The 19321-nt window shown below is 51.3% G+C and overlaps 3 protein-coding genes across 3 annotated transcripts; 1 reads left to right on the top strand and 2 right to left on the bottom strand.

The window, feature by feature from the left end:
- Positions 1–455: 455 nt before the first annotated feature.
- LY6G6D (lymphocyte antigen 6 family member G6D) lies at positions 456–4255 on the bottom strand (the record flags this gene model as incomplete). Its single annotated transcript, XM_080710377.1, has 3 exons — positions 456–679; positions 3963–4100; positions 4198–4255. The coding sequence occupies 3 exons, from the start codon at positions 4253–4255 to the stop codon at positions 456–458; spliced, it is 420 nt and encodes a 139-aa protein (XP_080566503.1).
- Positions 4256–6474: 2219 nt separating this feature from the next.
- Positions 6475–8687, top strand: LOC308273296 (lymphocyte antigen 6G6e-like; the record flags this gene model as incomplete). Its single annotated transcript, XM_080710376.1, has 3 exons — positions 6475–6526; positions 8246–8380; positions 8464–8687. The coding sequence occupies 3 exons, from the start codon at positions 6475–6477 to the stop codon at positions 8685–8687; spliced, it is 411 nt and encodes a 136-aa protein (XP_080566502.1).
- A 5516-nt stretch (positions 8688–14203) lies between these two features.
- On the bottom strand, positions 14204–18803 carry LOC308273295 (lymphocyte antigen 6 complex locus protein G6f-like; the record flags this gene model as incomplete). The annotated part of the gene is made up of 6 exons (XM_080710375.1): positions 14204–14228; positions 14608–14674; positions 15159–15320; positions 16375–16638; positions 16715–17044; positions 18746–18803. 6 exons carry the CDS (start codon positions 18801–18803, stop codon positions 14204–14206), a joined length of 906 nt encoding a protein of 301 aa, XP_080566501.1.
- Between the last annotated feature and the right edge of the window lie 518 nt (positions 18804–19321).

Below are 19321 nucleotides of genomic sequence, written 5' to 3'. Positions count from 1 at the left end.
GTGTGTGTGTGTGTGTGTGTGTGTAGAAACAGAATCTCTCTAAGTTGCTGAGAATCTTCTTAAGTTGCAGAGGCTGGTCTCCAACCTGCAATCCTCCCAAGTATGGGGATGACAGGCACATACCACCACGCCTGGCTGGTCAAGGTTTTGTTTTGGGGTTTTTTGTGTGTGTGTGGTACTGGGAATGGAACCGGGGGCATTCTCCCTCCAAGCTACACCCCCAGCCCTATTTTTTATTCTTTATTTTGAAACAGGGTCTCACTGAGTTGCAAAGGGCCTCACTATGTAGCTGAGGCTGTCCTCGAACCGCGATCCTCTTGTCTCAGCCTCCCGAATGCTGGGGTAACAAGCGTGCGCCACCACACGTGGCTGGTCAAGAGCTTTTAATGAGTCACAAAGTCTTCTCACCCTAGCTGTCCAGGGCTTCTTGGCTCCCTTCCCTGCCCCTACTTTCTCTACATGCTCCACAGTCCCGGCAGGAGCCAGGCCAGAGTGACGGCCACTGCAGCCAAGATGCACGTCGGGGCCGCGGTGCTCGACTGGGCGGCGCTGCACGGGTCTCCGGGGCAGCAGTTCTTGTGCGCCGTATAAGTCAGGCCTCCCACCGACTCAGTCTTCACCGGGTGGCAATGATGGGTGGCCACGCAGGCTGGGCGGTGGTGACTCAGAGTCACAGAGGCTGAGAGAAAGAATAGGACGGGGCTGCTGAACTGCTGGTTTCAGGACTCACCCATCCCGGGCAAGAGCACGCGCGATTTCCAAAAGCCCCGAGGGCCTCTCTACCCCTCACAACACCTCCCTGAAGCCAGGCCATCAAAGCGAGCACACTTGCTGCCGTGATGCACCGAGAAGACGAGTCACTTGTGTGGAACTCCTGTCTGAAACACAGAAGGAAATCGGGCGTGGCGGCACGCACGTGTAATCCCAGTACTTGGGAGGCTGAGATAGGATCCCAGGTTTGGGGTCAGCCTCAGCAACGTAGTGAGACCCTCAAAACCTAGCAAGACCCTGTTTCAAAATAAAAATAAAGTAGGGCTGGGGGTGTAGCCCAGAGGTAGAATACCCCTGGGTTCCATCCTCAGTACTACAAAAACAACAACAAGAACAACAAACCCACATAACCACAATTTCATCATGCCAAAATAGCAAATAAAGCTGGGCACAGGTGTCGAATGCCTGTAACCCCAGGACTTTGGAGGCTGAGACAGGAGGATCATAGTTTCAAGACTAGAGCATGGTAGTTTAGCAAGACCTTGTTTCAAAATAAAAAATAAGCGGGGCGTGGTGGCGCACGCTTGCAATCCCAGCATTCCAGAGGCTGAGACCAGAGGATCGCGGTCTGCAGGCAGCCTCAGCTACTTAGGCCCTTTGCAACTCAGTAAGACCCTGTTTCAAAATAAAGAATAAAAAATAGGGCTGGGGGTGTGGCTCAGAGGTAGAATGCCCCTGGGTTCCATCCCAAGTACTGTAATAATAATAATAATAAATAATAATAATAATAATAATAATAATAAATCAAATAGGGCTGGGTATGTAGCTCAGTGTTAGAATGCCGCTGGGTTCAATCCTCAGCACCACAAAAAGTAAAATAGCATGTAAATATAAATTGAGAGCAGTCTATAAAACCTATCATAAAAGTAAATAAACAAAATAGCCACGTGAGGCTTACACGTGGATTACACCTGTAATCCTAGTAATTGAGAGTCAGACAAGAGGATCACAGGTTTAAGATCAGTCTCAGCAACTTAGTGAGATCCTGAGCAATTTAGCAAAACTCCGTTTCATAACTCAAAAAAAGAGACAGAGAGAGAGAGAGAGGAGACTGCAGGTGTAGCTCGGAAGCAGAGTGCCCCTGGGCTCAATCCTCAGTACCAACAAACAAAACCCATGAGTGGAAGAGCTGGTTGAACTGAATAAAGTCTAGATTAGCGAGTAATATATCAATGTTGTTTCCTTTTCTTTTTTTCTTCTTTGCAGTACTAGGGATTTAAACCCAGGGCGTTCTACCTTTAAGTGATACCCCCAGCCCTATTTTTATTTTTTTATTTTTTTGCAGTACTGGGGATAGAACCCAGAAGCATTCTGCCTCTGAGCTACACCCTGGCCCTATTCTTTTTATTCTTTATTTTGAAACAGGGTCTCACTGAGTTGCAAAGGGCCTCACTAAGTAGCAGCTGAGGCTGAATCCTCCTGTCTCAGCCTCCCAAAAGCTGGGATTACAAGCTGGCGCCACCACGCCCAGTTTAATTTTTTATTTTGAAATGACTTTGGATTGACTGAGAAGTTGTGAAAGAAGTACAGAGTCCCCTCCTCAGCTTACCCTGATGCTAACCCCTCCTATCACTGTAATACAGTTATCAAACTCAGAGAAGAAATTGGGTGTGGTGGTGCAAGCCTGTAATCCCTGTACTTGGGAGGCTGTTTCCTGATAAAAATTAAAATAGGGTTGGCGGTGTACCTCAGAGGTAGAATGCCCCTGGTTTTAATCCCTAGTACCACAAAAAAAAAAAAAAGAAAAATTAGAAAATAACATTGGAGCTAGACATGGTGGCACACACTTGTAATCCTAGTACTTGGAAGGCTGAGACAGGAGGATTGCAGCTTTGAGGCCAGCCTTAGCTACTTAGTGAGACCCCCCCCCAGCCTTAGTGAGGCCCTGTTTTAAGAAATAAAGAAGCTGAGCGTGGTGGCGCATGCTTGTAATTCCAGCATTTAGGAGGCTAAGACAGGAGGAGCGTGGTTCGTGGACAGCCTCAGCTACTACTTAGTGAGGCCCTTTGCAACTCAGTGAGACCCTGTTTCGAAATAAAGAATAAGGCTTGGCGTGGTGGCGCACGCTTGTAATCCTAGTGCTTGGGAGGCTGAGACAGGAGGATCGAGGCAGCGAAGACCTTCAGCAACTTAGTGAGACCCTTTTAGCCGGGCGTGGTGGCGCACGCTTGTAATCCCAGCGCTTGGGAGGCGGAGGCAGGAGGATTGCGCAGGTTCGAAGCCAGCGGCATGCGCTGGCTTAGGAGACCCTGTTTCCAAATTTAAAAAATATAAAATAGGTCTGGGAGTGTAGCCCAGAGGTAGAAGGGCTTCCAGGAACCCCAGTACCACCAAAAAAAAAAAAAAAAAAAAGAAAGAAAGAAAGAAAGAAAGAAAGAAAGACAGACAGACAGGCTGGGGGTGTACCTTGGAGGTAGAACGCTTCTGGGTTCTATCCCCAGTACCACACACACACACACACACACAAAGAAATAAAGAATAAAAAATAGGGCTGGGGATATAGCTTGAGGGTAGAATGCCCCTGGGTCCAATCCTTAGTACTGCAAAATAGAAAGAAAAGAAAAGAATATTGATATGGTATCTGGTTTCCATCCCCAGTACCACACACACACAAAAGTCATAGCTGGGCGTGGTGGCGCATGCTTGTAATCACCACACTTGGGAGGCTGAGACAGGAGGATTGCACACGTTCGAAGCCAGCCTCAGCTACTTAGTGAGGCTCTCAAAAACTAAGTGAGACTCTCTTTCCAAATAAAATATAAAAAAATAGGTCTGGGAGTATAGCCTGGAAGTAGAAAGTAGAAAGCCTCTGGGTTCCACGCTCAGTACCACCAAAAAAAAAAAAAAAAAGTAATTTCAAAGTAAAAAATTAAAACATAGGGATGCCCAGACATAAACCTCCCCAGCCCTTTCCAGTGCCCATGAGACGGGTTTAACCTTCCGCCCGTGCCTTCAGGGATAGAGCTGCCCCTTTGTGAGAGGGTCTTTCAGGAAAATAAAGAGAAGGGAGGCGGAGAAGGGCAGGATGCTCAGGGGCTCAGTGCCAGGAGCCAGAAGGGGCAGAGACAGCTCTGCTCCGACAGCGGCACCATCTGCCCCAGGCCAGGCTGCGCCCGGAAGGTTCTGGAAGCCAGAGAGATTAAAGTGGGGGCTGGGAAGGGCTAGGGGGTGGGGGGGAACTGAGGACTCACGGTTCCCAGGCAGCTTGGTCTGCTCCAGGCCGGGTTGGGGTTTATGCTCCAGGAAGCCACAGCCGTCCCCCTCTCCGCAGATGGCCAGGGTCTCCTTGCAGGGGCTCCCGCCGCAGTCGTAGTACCGCATGCGGTTCCCTGGCAGGAGAGAAGCGGTGCTGGACCCGGCCCTCTGGGGTGCTGCCAGCAGAGGGAGAGGCCCAGCCGGGGCGAGGCAAACGGGCTTCCTCCTTACCAGAGGCAGCCCGCAGCACTGTGATGATGAGCAGGACCCCAACGAAGCGGGGGCTCATGGTGTCCGTGTCGGTGGCGCCTCTCCCGCCCGCCCGCCCCCCTCCTGGCCCTGCTCTGCCAGCCTTATATCCCCCTGGCCCTGGGCTTTATAGGGCTATTAAAAAGGGAGGAAAGAGTCTCCCCAGCAGGGACCAGGGCCCCAAGGGGGACAGGGAGGGGCCCGGAGAGGCGCTCAGACTCCCTCATCAGAGAAGGTCTGCACCGCGGCCCGACGGCGCTTGGGAGTCTCCTCAAAGGAGCTTCCTTTTCCAGTTCCCACGCCACATGTGTGTGAGATGTGTGAGGTTGAATTTTCTTCATATATTTCAACCCAAACAACACATCCCTGTAGCCTCAGCTACAAAAACCCAGCCGTCTCCTAAGGAGCTTGGCATTCAGCGATTCACCAAGAGGAAAAGCAAGGCGGCTCCTCTCACTCCGCCACAGGGAACTCAGAGTTAACTTTCACAAGACTGCCTTTGGTTAGCACAGAATAGCTTTCTTTCTTTCTTTTTTTCATTTTTAATGCCGAGGATTAAACCCAGGGGCTTTCTACCACTGAGCCCACCTCAAGCCTTTTCTATTTTTTATTTTGCAGCAGGGTCTTGCTAAGTTGCTGAAGCTGGCCTTGAACCTGTGATCCTCCTGTCTCAGCCTCCCAAGTCCTGGGATTATAGGCATGTATTCTTGGCTTTTTTTTTCTTCTTCTTCTTCTTTACTAGGGATTGAACCCAGAGGCATTCTACATTTGAGCTACATTCCCAGCCAATTTTCTTATTTGGAAACAGGGTCTCCCAAGTCCTGAGATTATAGGCATGCACCACCATGCTCAGCTTTCTTATTTTAATTTCTCCTCCTCCTCCTCCTCCTCCTCCTCCTTCTCTTCTTCTTTCCTCCTCCTCCTCCCCCTCCTCCTCCCCCCCTCCTCCCCCTCCTCCTCCTCCCCCTCCTCCTCTTCCTCCTCCTCCTTCTCCTCCTCCTCCTCCTCCTCCTCCTCCCTCCTCCTCCTCCTCCTCCTCTTCTTCTTCTTCTTCTTCTTCTTCTTCTTCTTCTTCTTCTTCTTCTTCTTCTTTTTCGCAGTACTGGGGATGGAACCCAGGGGCATTCTACCTCCGAGCTACACCCCCAGCCCTATTTTTTATTCTTTATTTGGAAACAGAGTCTCACTGAGTTTGCAAAGGGCCTCACTAAGTATCTGAGGCTGTCCGCGAACCGCGATCCTCCTGTCTGGGCTTATTGTCATTTCTAATGGAGCCAGTCTTGATATAACCCAGATGAAGAAAAGCTCTTGTGTGATCTTTGGTAAGTTTTAAGAGTATAAAGACATCCTGAGATCAAAGTTTATGAAAACTGCTGCTCACTGTCGCCCCTGCCCACACCCTTCCTGGTCTTACTTCTCCTCATCTTGTTCATGATCCTGGTCCTCAAACCCAGGGCCTCCGACAGAACCTAGGGTCTTGGACATGCTGGGCAAGCGCTGTGCCACTGACCTAGCTCCTAGCCCTGTCTCCGATCTCTCAAACCCCAACCCACACACTCCGCACGCGCCCCTCTCCCTGCACCCTTCCAAGCCTTTGGCCCAAGTCTTTTCTTTCTTCCCCAGAAGAATCGCATCAATCCTTCCACCCCACCCCTCATTAATTCTTTCCTCCCAGGTAGTAAAGCTGAGAGGGATAATTATGGGGTAGAAATGTTGAGGCTTGGGGGGATCAAAGGGGTGTGGGGCCGGGCCCTCCACAGCTGGGCTGTGTGGGTGGGTCCCCGCCACAGCTGGGCCTTGTGGGCGGATGAGTATTGCTGATGCCACACAGGCTGGGGCTGTTGAGGAGGGTGACCTGACCTTGAACAGTACACTAGCACCAAGGGGGGGACAAGCCAAAAACAGGAGAGAGAGAGAGAGAGAGAGAGAGAGAGAGAGAGAGAGAGAGAGGACGCATAAGGCGTGCCAGGGAACAGCTTGAGACAGGAAGGAGGGAAGGTGACAGACGCCACTCTGGAGCGGCAGACAGCAGAGTTATACACAAACACCGAGGGAACGAGAAGACCCTCGAGGCACGGGCAGGGAGGGGGTGAGAGGTGCGCACAGGAGCAGGGCAGGGGAGCGGGTGAGCCTGTCACGTGGGACCCCCAGACTCTCTCCCTAGGTGTGCATACTCACTGGTCCCGCCTCGTCGCGCTCAGATGGCCATTCTCGGGGTGTAGACCGCATTCCCCCGGACTCCTGAGCCCGGCGCCTGCCATGGGCACCTCCAGCATCTTCCTCTGCATCCTGTTCCTCGGTGGGGCGCTGGGTAAGGGTGGGCTGGGGAACCCCGGGGTCAGTGGGGCTGGGCAGGGGCTGGCGGGGTCTGCGGGTTAGCAGGGAGAGGGAAATGGCAGGTGCCAAGAGGAGAGCCAGAGCGACTTTGGGGAGGCCAGCCAGCGTTGGGAACCAGCCCTGGGATGGTCCCTGAAGAGCAGACGCTGCCTTTCAGAGGCCTCTGCTCTCCTCCGTGTGTCTTGAACACTCACCTGTCGGGCCCCTTATATTGCCTTTGGCTTCTGTGTTGCATCCCTGGGTCAAGGTCGATTCCTATTTTCTTATCTGTCTCTGATAGCCAATCTATTTAACTTTTCCACCCCCCTCTCTCTCCCCTCCACCTCCCTGCCCGTCTGGGGCGTGTGTGTGTGTGTGTGTGTGTGTGTGTGTGTGTGTGTGTGTGTATTACTGCGGATTAAATTCAGGGAGGTTCTACCTCTGAGCTACACCCCACCCCTCTCAACAATGGAGATTAAATTCAGGGGCATTCTACTTCTGAGCTACACCCCCCAGTCCTTTTTATTTTGAAACAGAGTCTTGCTAAATTGCAGAGATTGGCTTTGAATCTCTGATCCTCCAGTTTCAGCCTCAAAAACTGGGATTACAGGCATGTTCCACCATGCCCAGCTACCCTAGCCCTTTTTAATTAGTTAATTAATTTATTTATTGCAGTACTAGAGATGGCCCTGTATGTATGTATGTGTGTATGTATGTATGTATTTCTTTTGCAGTACTGGGGGTCGAACCCAGGGGCATTCCCCTCTGAGCTACACCACCAGCCCTATTTTATTGTTTATTTTAAAACAGCATCTCACTAAGTAACTGAGCCTGGCTGTGAACCTGCAATCCCCTGTCTCAGCCTCTCAAGTGCTAGGATTACAAGCATGCATCACTATGCCTGGCTTTAAGCTTTTTATTTTATTTTATTTTATTTTTTGATACTAAGGACTAAACTCAGGGGCATTCTACCTCTGAGATACACACCCAGCCCTATTTTTTATTCTTTATTTTGAAACAAGGTCTCACTAAGTTGCAGAGGGTCTCCCTAAGTAGCTGAGGCTGGCTATGAACCTACCATCCTCCTGCCTCAGCCTCCCAAGTACTGGGATTACAAAATGTGTGCCACCACACCTGGCTCCTATTTTTATATTTTGAAACAGGGTTTCGCTAAGTTGCTGCGGCCATCTCCTCACCTGCGATCAGCCTCTCAAATCCTGAGATTACAGGCATGCGCCACTAAGCCCGGCTCCTTATCTCTTTTATCTCTTTTTCTACTTCTTCTTCTTTTTTTTTTTTTTTTCAGTACTGGGGATGGAACCCAGGGGCATTTGACCTCCGAGCTACACCCCCTGCCCTATTTTTTATTCTTTATTTTGAAACCGGGTCTCACTGAGTTGCAGAGGGCCTCACTAAGTAGCTGAGGCTGTCCACGAACCTCAGTCCTCCGGTCTCAGCCTCCCAAATGCTGGGATGACAAGTGTGCGCCACCACGCCTGGTCCTCCAGCTGTATTATATTTTTAATTTGATGCTGTCCGCGAACCGCGATCCTCTGGTCTCAGCCTCCCGAATGCTGGGGTTACAAGCGTGCGCTTTTTCTACTTCTGCTGGCCTCCATCTCTGGCTCTCCTCTCCTCCTTTGCGAGCCACCTCTCTCTGCGAGTCCCTCTGTTGGCCCCATCAGTCTTGCTTTGATCTCCACGGACCCAACAGGTCTGGGCACCTCCCCTGCCCGAGGACGGCTCCGCTGTTACACCTGCGGCTTTGCCAATCCCTGCCACCCTGCTCCCACCGCGTGCCAGGATGAGGAGGCTTGCGGCATCAGTGTTGGCACCTCAGGTAGGCCCAGTGGCCCTTGTCCAGGTGGCTCCCTTCTGCCCCCTTCCTGCCTGCCTGCTGGCCCGGCCTCAGCATCCTCTCTCATCCCACAGAGTGGAATGAGGTCATCGAGCGGAGAGGCTGCCTCCCGCGGGCCCAGTGCCCTCTGCCGGGCCGGGCCACCTACCGGGGGCGCACCTACACTCTGCAGCACCATTGCTGTGACCGCGACTTGTGCAACACAGCCTCCGCACCGCGGCGGCCTCCCGGCCTCCTCCTCACCACCCTGCTCCTCCTGGTGGCCCGCTTCCTCTGGGGACGCCACCTCCGCCTCTAGCCTCCTGGGCGCCTCTGCAGCTCTCAACCCAGGACTCCACCACCAGCACCATGACCCCAGAAACACCTGTGCAGACACATTCGAGACGAGTCCAAGAACCAGCTTTTGTAGAGTCATCAAACCCCTGGGCCCAGCACCTCCGCAGACCCCCAAAGACCCCATTCCCATGGACACTGCTCTAGCCCCGGCAGGTACCCGCCCAGAGCCCAGGCTCGTAAAAAACATCTGTTCCAGCTGGGCGAGGTGGTAGTGCATACGTGTAATCCAAGGACCTGGGAGCCTGAGACAGGAGGATCTCAGGTTAGAGGCCAGCCTTGGCAACTTAGTGAGACCCTGTTTCAAAATAAAAACTAAAGCTGGGTATGGTAATGCATTCCTGTAATCTCACTACTTGGGAGGTTGAGGTAGGAGGAGCAGAGGTGTGAAGCCAGGCTCTCTCAGCAATTTAGTGACATCCTGTTTCTAAACAAACATACATATGCTTTGTGGTACTCGGGATTGAACTCAGGGCACTCTGCCTCCGACCTACACCCCCAGCCCTATTTTATTTTATATTTATTGATTTATTTATTGTGGCACTGGGGATTGAACGCAGGGGCCTTCTACCTCTGATCTACACTCCCAGTCCTATTTTTTATTCTTCATTTTGAAACAACATCTCACTAAGTTGCAGAGGGCCTCGCTAAGTAACTGAGGCTCACCCCGAACCGGCAATCCTCTTGTCTCGGTCTTTCAAGTACTGATATTACAAGCGTGCACCACTGTGCCCAGCATCCTATTTTATTATTTATTTATTAATTATTTATTTATTCATTATTTATTAATTTTGCAGTAATGGGGATGGAACCCAGGGGCATTCTACCTCCGAGCTACATCCCCTGCCCTATTTTTTTATTCTTTATTTTGAAACAGGGTCTCACTGAGTTTCAGAGGACCTCACTAAAAAGCTGAGGTTGTCCGAAAACTGCGATCCTCCTGTCTCAGCCTCCCAAATGTTAATTTTTATTTTGAAATAGGATCTTGCTAAGTTGCTGAAAGCCTCACTAAGTTGCTGAGCCTGACTTTAAACCTGAGATCCTCCTGTATCACCTCCCAAGTACTGGGATTATAAACGGGCTCAGGAGATTGTTATAAAATAAAATAAAATAAGCCGGGTGTGGTGGCGCACGCTTGTAATCCCAGCATTTGGGAGGCTGAGACAGGAGGATCGTGGTTCATGGACAGCCTCAGCTACTTAGGCCCTCTGCAACTCAGTGAGACCCGGTTTCAAAATAAAGAATAAAAAATAGGGCAGGGGGTGTAGCTTGGAGGTCGATTGCCCCTGGGTTCCATCCCCAGACCTGCAAAAAAAAAAAAATAATAATAATAAAATAAAATAAAATAGATCATACAATGAAAAGAGGGCTGAAGACTGTAGTCTGGAGGTTGGAGGCACTGGGTTCCATCCCTAGTACCACTAAATTAATTAATTAGCATAAAAATAAAATTGGGTTTGGGTACAGTTCAGGGGTAGAATACCCCTAGGGTCAATCCCAAATACTATCAAAAAAGAAAAGAAAAGAAAAAGAAAGCTAGGCATGGTGGCACATGCTTGTAATCCCAGTACTTGGAAGGCTAAGACAGGAGGATGGAGGTTCGTGGACAGCCTCAGCTACTTAGTGAGTCCTACAACTTAGTGAGACCCTGTTTCAAAATAAAGAATAAAAAATAGGGGTGGGGTGTAGTTTGGGGGTAGAATACCCCTGGGCTCAATCCCCAGTACCCCAAAATAAATAAATAAGAAAAAGAAAAGAAAGGAAAAAAATTGCGCAGGATAGCCAAATTATATGTCACCCAGCTTCTCTTACCAGATGGATGGGTAAAGAAAATGTGGTCTATACACACAATGAATGCCATTTGACTTGGCCATAAAGAACAAAATTATGACCGGGCGTAGTGGCGCACGCTTGTAATCCCCGCGCTTGGGAGGCGGAGACAGGAGGATCGCGCAGGTTCGAAGCCAGCCATGCTGGCGTAAGAGACCCTGTTTCAAAAATATAAAATAGGTCTGGGAGTGTAGCCCAGAGGAAGAAGGGCTTCCAGGAACCCCAGTACCACCAAAAAAAAAAAAAAAAAGCCGGGCGTGGTGGCGCATGCTTGTAATCCCCGCGCTTGGGAGGCAGAAACAGGAGGATCGCGCAGGTTCGAAGCCAGCCCCGCGCGCTGGCTTAGGAGACCCTGTTTCCAAATAAAAATGTAAAAATAGGTCTGGGAGCGTAGCCCGGAGGTAGAAGGGCTTCCAGGAACCCCAGTACCACCAAAAAAAAAAAAAAAAAAAAAAGAACAAAATTATGTCATCTGCAGGGAAATGGATGGAACTAGAAAATATTACACCAAATGAGATGGGCCAGGCGCAGAAAGTCAGGGCTTTTATGTTTTCTGTCCTGTGGAGAAGCTCGAGAAAAACAGGAAGCAAAGGGGGGACTTCAGATAAGAGGAGAGAGAGCAGCGGAGCGGGAGGGACGCGGGGAGAGGAGGCTTGCTGAAGGGAATGGCTCCGTTAAGGCTGTGAGCATACCTGAAGACGTCTACCAGCCTCACCGCAGTCCTGCAGGGGGTGGGCGGCTGGGGCGGGGCCAACACCTGTGCGCGGGGACGTTTGTATCACTTTGAACCTCCCTATGATGTAGACACAGTACACCAATAAAAGTATGTTTAAAAAATACCTGTTAACAAAAGGACCTTCCGGGAGCCCAGCAAGGCTGGCCTCCGTGCAGGGGGTGAGTGTGCCCGCGAACGCGTTGCTGCGGGTGGGTCTGGATTCCTGCCCCTTCGTTTCCCATCTGTCAGCCCCATCCTCCTCCTGCCAATACCTTGGCTTCTGCCAACGCAGCGTGGAGGCTTCGGCTGACACTTCCCAGGATCCTTTTCTCTAGTGAAACCCAAGCTGGAGCCTAGACTCCAAAGGGGGGGACCCAGTGGCGGTTCTTAGGAGCATGTGGCTTGGAGTCCAGCTCAGGCCTGAGACTGGGGGCTGGGAGGCTGAGACAGGAGGATCGCAGGTTCACGGCCAGCCTCAGCTACTTAGTGAGGCCCTTTGTAACTCAAGGAGTTACTGTTTTCAAATAAAGAATAAAAAATAAGACTGAGGGTGTAGCTCAGAGGTAGAATGCCCCTGGATTCATTCCCTGGTACCACAAGAAAAGAAAAAAAGAAAGAAAGAAAGAAAATACCCAAATTGGGAACATCAGTGCCCTTCCACGTCACCAGCCCAGACTTGCAGGTGGTTCAGAGCCCAGCATAACTACTGCGCTACTGCGGGCACTCCCTCTATACCAGGAGATAGGGTGCGAGCCCTGGGTGCGGGCATGCGGTGCTCCTGGGAGTCAGAGGTCACGGTGGAGCGCCGGGGAGCGTGTGTGCCCAAGATGAGGCAGCCTGAGCTGGGAATCCAGCGCAGGAACCCCCATTCCAGTTTGGTTCCCTCCCCTTCCTTCTGAGGAAGTCTGGAAACTGATGAAATGTGTTTGCTAAGCCGGGCGGGTGGCGCACGCTTGTAGTCCCAGCATTCGTGAGGCTGAGACGGGAGGATCGCGGTTCCTCAGCTACTTAGTGAGGCCCTTTGAACTCAGTGAGCCCCTGTTTCAAAGTAAAGAATAAAAAATAAAGCTGGGGGTATAGCTCAGAGGTGGAATGCCCCTGGGTTCCATCCTCAGTACAACAAAAAGTAAGTGCTTGCTGAGCCCTCTGAGGTGGCACACCCCGCCTATAACCTCAGTACTTGGGAGGCTGTGACAGGAGGATCGTAAGTTCGAGACCAGTCTAGGGCAAATTAGTGAGACTGTTCCAAAATTTAAAAATGAACATAAAAAGGGCCAAGGGTGCATCAGAGGTAACATTCCACTGGGTTCAATCCCCAGTGCTACCAAAATAAAAAATAAAAAAACACTTGCCCTCAACCTCCTTCAACTTCCTTCCTTCCTCTTCTTCTTTCTTTCTTTCTTTCTTTCTTTCTTTCTTTTCTTCAGTACTGGGGATGGAATCTGGGCATTCTACCTCTGGGAGACACCCCAGCCCTATATTTTATTATTTATTTTGAAACAGGGTCTCACTGAGTTGCAGGGGCCTCACTAAGTAGCTGAGGCTGGCCATGAACTGTGATCCTCCTGTCTCAGCCTCCCGAATGCTGGGATGACAAGCGCGCGCCACCATGCCCAGCTCAACCTCTTTTCTTGCAAGGCTGAGACTTAGGGGAAGGAGAGGTTGGGCTTAATTCGGAGACATGTTGATTCTTGTCTTCTTTTTATGATACTGGGGATTTAACTGAGGGCATTTCATTCCTAAGCTACATTCTTAGCTCGTGTGTGTGTATGCGCGCGCGTGCATGTGCACACACGCGCCCTACATCCTCAGCCCTTTTTGAAATTATATTTTTAAATTTTGAAACAGGGTCCTACTAAGTTGTTGAGGGTCTCGCTAAATTATGGGGGCTGGCCTCAAACCTGCGATTCTCTTGTCTCAGCCCCCTAAGTACTGGAATTACAGACATGGGCCGCCGTACCTGGCTGCTTCTATTTTTCTCTCTCTATCTATCTCATTCCTCTTGCTTTGACTTGAGCCTCTCCCGTTCCTCAGTTTCCTCATTCTTCCTTAGGCACCCCTGTGACTGAGAACCCACCACTGCTCAAGTCTCTGGGCGCATTCATCCTCCCCTGCTCACCCACCCCCACTCACTCCTCAAAACGACCCCAGGCTCCCCTCAGTACCACAGGCCCTCACCCTGAGTGCTTCCCCTCCACTAGCTACTTCATGAAGGGAGACCAAGCATGGCGGAGTGGTGCACACTTGTGATCCCAGTACTTGGGAGTCTGAGACAGGAGGATTGAAGGTTCGAGGCCAGCCTCAGCAATTTAGTGAGACCCTCAGCAACTTAGTGAGACTCTGTTTCAAAATTAAAAATAAAAAGGCTGGGGGTATGGCTGAGAGGCAGAATTCTCTTGTATTCAATCCCAGGAACGCCCCCCCCCCAAAAAAAAAAAGAAAGAAAGAAAAAAAAAAGAGACAGAGGGAGACCGGAGGCAACACTTTTATTTTTTTGGTGGTACTGGGGGTGGAACCCAGGGGCTTTTCTACCTCCGGGCTATACTCCCAAACCTCTTTTTATATTTTATTTGGAAACAGGGTCTCACTAAGTTGCTGAGAGCCTCACTAAGTAGCCGAGGCTGGCCTCGAACCTGTGCGATCCTCCTGTCTCAGCCTCCCAGGCCTGGGGATGACAAGCGTGCGCCACCACGCCCTGCTGACAACACCTTTTTGTAAGTGACATCGTGAGATAATGCCACTCCTTTCCTTCCCCTTCCTCTTTCCCACCCCCACCCTCCCCCTACCCCCAGTGGGTGGCTGCCAGAGGTCAGCTGGACAGTAAAGTCACACACACGCCCCCTGCCCCGACCCCACCGAGGTTTTCAGGAAAAACTTCAGATGCCACACGCCAGGGAGACAGCGGGCCACCCTCCAAGCCGCAGAAGTCACCAAGGTCACCTGGTCTTGTGGGCAGGTGGGCTGTGGGTTAGCAAAGCGGAGAGATCAGGGAGAGCTCCATCCTCCACCTCCTCAGGGCCGGGACCCCACCCAAGCCCACCCAGAGGTCCCACTCCTGTCCCCAGGCCCTTTGGGATTTATTTATTTATTTATTTATTTATTTATTTATTGGTGGTACTGGGGCGGAACCCAGAGGCTTTCTACCTCCGGGCTATACTCCCAGACCTTTTTTATATTTTATTTGGAAACGGGGTCTCACTAGGTTGCTGAGAGCCTCACTAAGTAGCTGAGGCTGGATTCGAACCCGCGCGATCCTCCTGTCTCAGCCTCCCAAGCGCGGGGATGACAAGCGTGCCCGCCACGCCCGGCTGCCCTTTGGGATTTAGAGCTCTGTGCTCACCTGAGACGGGCCAGGTGGACGTTCTCATAGACCTGGACTTCAGGTTTGAAGTGAAGAATGGAGGTATCTGGGGAGAAGGAGTCAAGATGTACACAAGAGAAGTCACAGCCGGGTGCTGCGGCACAGGCTGCACACTCAGTACATGGGAGGCTGAGGCAGGAGGGTCACAGGTTGGAGGACAGCCCCAACCTGTAAGTAGTGAGACTCTTATCAACCTGTCAAGACCCTGTTTCAAAATAAAAATAAAATAAATAGGGCTGGGGCCGGGTGTGATGACACATTCCTGTAATCCCAGTACGTGGGAGGCTGAGACAGGAGGATCCCAGGTTGGAGGACGGCCTCAGCAAGTAGTGAGACGCTCATTAACCTAGCGAGACTCTGTTTCAGAAATAAAAATGAAAAATAGGACTGAGTGTGGATACACACACACACACACACACGTCATCAGAACTCAAAGCCACATTCCTCCCTCCTCCTTCCCCAGAGAGAAGAGGGTACGCAGGCGCAAGGTGAGCCCGGTGCTTTGACACCTCTGGGAAAGAGGGACTCACCTCTGCCCTGAACCCCCTGCACCCTCCGCTTCCAGAGCATGAGGCCGAGGGCCAGGATGAGGATGGCCTGGCCCACTGCGAGCGACAGCATCAGGATCCAGGTCGCATTCCAGCCCGCGGGAGAGGCACAGACGGCCGGAGGCGCATCCGCATCCGCAGAGGCTGCGGCAGGGAAAAGACCCCAAGAGCCGGGAGGGCGACGGTGAGGGGGCCTGCCCCTGGACCCCAAAGAAGGCTCCCCCGAGTTTCCTGAGCTCTTCCTGAGTTCCTGCCCCCTAACACCCTCTGCCCCACCTTCCTTCTTTTCAGATTTCTCTGTGAGCCCAGGAGCGGACATGAGGAGGAACCTGCGGGGCGCCTGCCCACAAGGGCGGCTGCTCCAGAGCCGACCGCAGCGCTAAGGGCCTCAGAACAATTCACCTTTTCAAGAAAACCCCGCAGCACTGTGCCTTCCAGGGAGTCCGTTCTCCCGTTTGTTTCCTTTGCTGTCTAAGCCCTGCTGGGTCTCAGCACCACCCAGCGCGGGGAGGAGGCCGAGCGCAATAGGCCGGCACACATTCACTGGACTTTGCTTCCCGAAATGGCAGCCATTTGCTCTTCCCCGGCCTCATAAAGGGGCTGTTCTGCCTCCAATGGCATTCCTTCTTTCTATAATGGCCTTTTGACTGTAAAACAATTATATATTTTTTCTTTTGCCTTCACTATCAATGGACCATTTATAAGATCCTTGCATATATCTCTCTTCCTTTCTCTGTTTCTTTTTCTGTCTCTCTCTGTCTCTCTCTCCCCAGCCCTATTTTTTATTCAGTATTTTGAAACAGGGTCTCACTGAGTCACTGAGTTGCGGAGGGCCTCACTCAGTAGCTGAGGCTGTCCGTGAACCGCGATCCTCCTGTCTCAGCCTCCCGAATGCTGGGATTACAAGTGTGTGCCGCCACGCATGTCCGGCTGAGTTTATCCTATTTCTAAACAATGGTATATTCCATCAAAACATGCATCTTTGCTGCTGGTCTATTTCACCAGAGGGCCAGCTTAACAACCCCCTTCTCTGTTACAGATTCGGGTCAATGAGGGAAAAAAATAAAAGGCCTTTTCTTTCTACAGACAATGGTCTGCCCCAACTGGACTGACCTGCCTCCCCCCGCCCCTCCTCCCCTAACCAGTAGGTGAGGGGTGTCCCAGAGGAACATCCCCTCTGTGGCCTCCTTCCGTTCACCTGGCAGGCTGAAGCTGACGCCTCTGCTCTGAGGCAGGACGCAGCGGATGAGCCTTGGTTTCTGGCCCCTGGGCTCCGGAAGTCCTTCCCCGGGACACACCAGGAGCAGGGCAGCCCCGTCACCCCAGAAGGACTTGCTGCTCCCTCTCACGGGGCCCTGCCCCTCCAGCCACGCCACAGAGTCCAGACGTCTGGCCGGGACCGCGTAGCACAGGAGAATAGAACAGGAGGCGCCATCGGTGGCCCTTGCAGAAAACTGGGATCCTATGGGGAGAGAGGGAGCCCTCAGTCCTGTGCCTGGCGCCCCGAGTCCCGGTGGCCTCTTCACGCTGCTGCTTACCTCTGAGCACCGAGACGTCGTAGATCCTCCAGTTCTGGTACCTGAGGTACTGACCCAGCACAGTACACCAGTACCGCCCAGCGTCGCCGTCCTTGGAGCCCTCCAGCCGCAGAGAATAGTTTCCCAGGAGTTTGAGCCTGGGTTCCCTTCTAGGTCTCCCGAGGTCCGGGCCTGACCTGGACACTGGGGCTTGGGCCACCAGGGTGGTGGAGGAGCCTGCTGCGGGGCTGCGGAACCATGACAGGAGTTCATCCCCTTGGAGTGTAGGTGGCAAGGGACAGGGCAGCTCCGCCGCCTCCCCCAAGGCCACGTAGATGGCTCGGATGTCGTCTGTGGGGAGACAGTCGTGTGAGGCCAGAGACCTCCATGACGCTGAGCCCCGTGACCTTCAACCCCGGATTTCCCCAGTGTGCTGGTACTGGAAGATTGCTTCGGCATTAATTTCCAAAATGTAAAACGTAGTCGGGGCCTGGGTGCTGTGCAGGCGCCCAGGCCGGGAGGGGGCAGCAGCTGTTATAATGCAAAGTTCCCCTATGTCTTTGCCCTTCATCCTAATGATTAATCTATTTGTAAAAGCCTTAGAGACAATTAAAGCCTTTAGCCCTAAACCTATATAGAGGCCATCAGTGCCTCTGTTTACCTCCTCTCCTCTGTGACCTGGCCTGGGTGTAGGAAAGGTAAATGTAAACGCTGTGTGCTGCTTTGAAGCACCTAGTTGAGTCCGGGCGTGGTGGCGCACGCTTGTAATCCCAGCATTTGGGAGGCTGAGACAGGAGGATCATGCGGGTTCGAAGCCAGCCTCAGCTACTTAGTGAGGCCCTTTGTAACTCAGTGAGACCTGTTTCAAAATAAAGAATAAAAAAATAGGGCTGGGGTGTAGCTCAGAGCCTCTGGGTTCCAACCCTAGCACTGAAAAAAAAAAAAAAAATAGGGCTGGATGTAGTTTGGAGGTAGAATGCCCTTAGGCTCAATCCTCAGTACCAAAAAAAGAGGAAGAGTCTGAAATATATGGCAAATGCCCTCTCCCCCTGAAACATTTACTCACTTTTCTTTTTTCTTCTTTTTTCTTTTTGGTGGTACTGGGGTTCCTGGAACCCTTCTACCTATGGCTTACACTCCCTGACCTATTTTATAGGTCTGGAACCTGCACGATCCTCCTGTCTCTGCCTCCCAAGCGCGGGAGGTACAAGCATGGTACAAGCATGAGCCACCACGCCCGGCCACTCACTTTTAATTTCTCTCCATCTTGTTCCTCCCTTCCTTCCGTCCTTTTTTTTTTTTTTTTTTTCTTTTTTCTGTTTTTCTTCCTATTGAACCCAGGGGCATTCTACCTCTGATCTACACCCCCAGCCCTTTCAACTTCTTTTAAATTTTGAAACAGGGTCTCTGTAAGTTGCTGAGGCTATCCTCAAACCTGTAATCCTCCTGTCTCAGCCTCCCAAGTACTAGGATTATAGGCATGGGCCACCCTATGGCTCATTTTAATTTTCTAAAGGAAACTAGCATGGTGGCATACACCTGAAATCCCAGTACTTGGGAGGCTGAGACAGGAGGATCGCAGGTTCATGGCCAGCCTCAGCAACTTAGTGAGGCTTTGTTTCAAAATGAAAAATAAACCAGGTGGGGTGGCACACGCTTGTAATCCTAGTACTCAGGAGGCTGAGACAGGAGGATCACAGGTTCAACGTCAGCCTCAGCTACTTATTGAGGCCCCGTTTCAAAATAAAGAATAAAAATAGGGCTTAGAGACAGAATGCTTCTCAGTTCAATCTCCAGTACTGCAAAATAAATAAATAAATAAATAAATAAATAAATAAATAAATAAGAAAGACTGGGCATTTTGTTCAGAGGTAGAATGCCCTTGGGTTTGATCTCCAGTCCCCAAACAAAACAAAACATAAAAAACAGGACACTGAATTCAGTGGATCCTCATCGCCTCTGGATCTCCCCAGTACTAGAGGCGGAGACATATCTGATGGGGTTAGTCTCCCCAATCCTGTGAATAGCTGAGGAATCCCACCCTGCCCTTACCTGCACCAGCCTGGGGGGATCCAGAGAGGAACAGAAGGAGGACGAATAGGACTGCCATGGAGAGAGAGTACCGCCAAGCTCTTATGCTCCAACATCTGGTTTTCCTAGAGAGGAAACGGGCCAGATAAAGGCCTGCGCGCCCTGTGCTGAAGGGCGCAGGGCCTCTGGAGGGGGTGCGGGTGCTGGGAAGATAGAACCAGCTGCATGTCTGCTGAGGACAGAGTGACCACCACCTTCTGTCCTGAGGGTGAGGGAAGACCCCCATGCAGGCTGCTCCTGTGCACGAGGGCTCCCAGTTTATTAATTTATTTTTGTGCTGGGCACCAAACCCGAAGCCTCATATATGCTAGGCAAGTGCTTCTAACACACTGAGCTATATACCCTATATCATTAAATTATTATTATTATTATTATTATTATTAGGATTGAACCCAGATCTCTGAGCTACACCCCAAGCCTTATTTATTTATGTATTCATTTATTTATTTTTTGCAAGTACTGGGATGACAGGCATGCACCACTGCCACGCCCAGCTCACTTTCTTTTTTGGTTATATATGTTTACTTCAATAAAAAG

The sequence above is a fragment of the Muscardinus avellanarius genome (genome assembly GCF_963383645.1).
Source record: "Muscardinus avellanarius genome assembly, chromosome: 14".
In the NCBI taxonomy this organism is placed as follows: domain Eukaryota; kingdom Metazoa; phylum Chordata; class Mammalia; order Rodentia; family Gliridae; genus Muscardinus; species Muscardinus avellanarius.
Note: the sequence above shows the minus strand (reverse complement) of the source record. Positions and strands in the feature narration are given on the sequence as shown.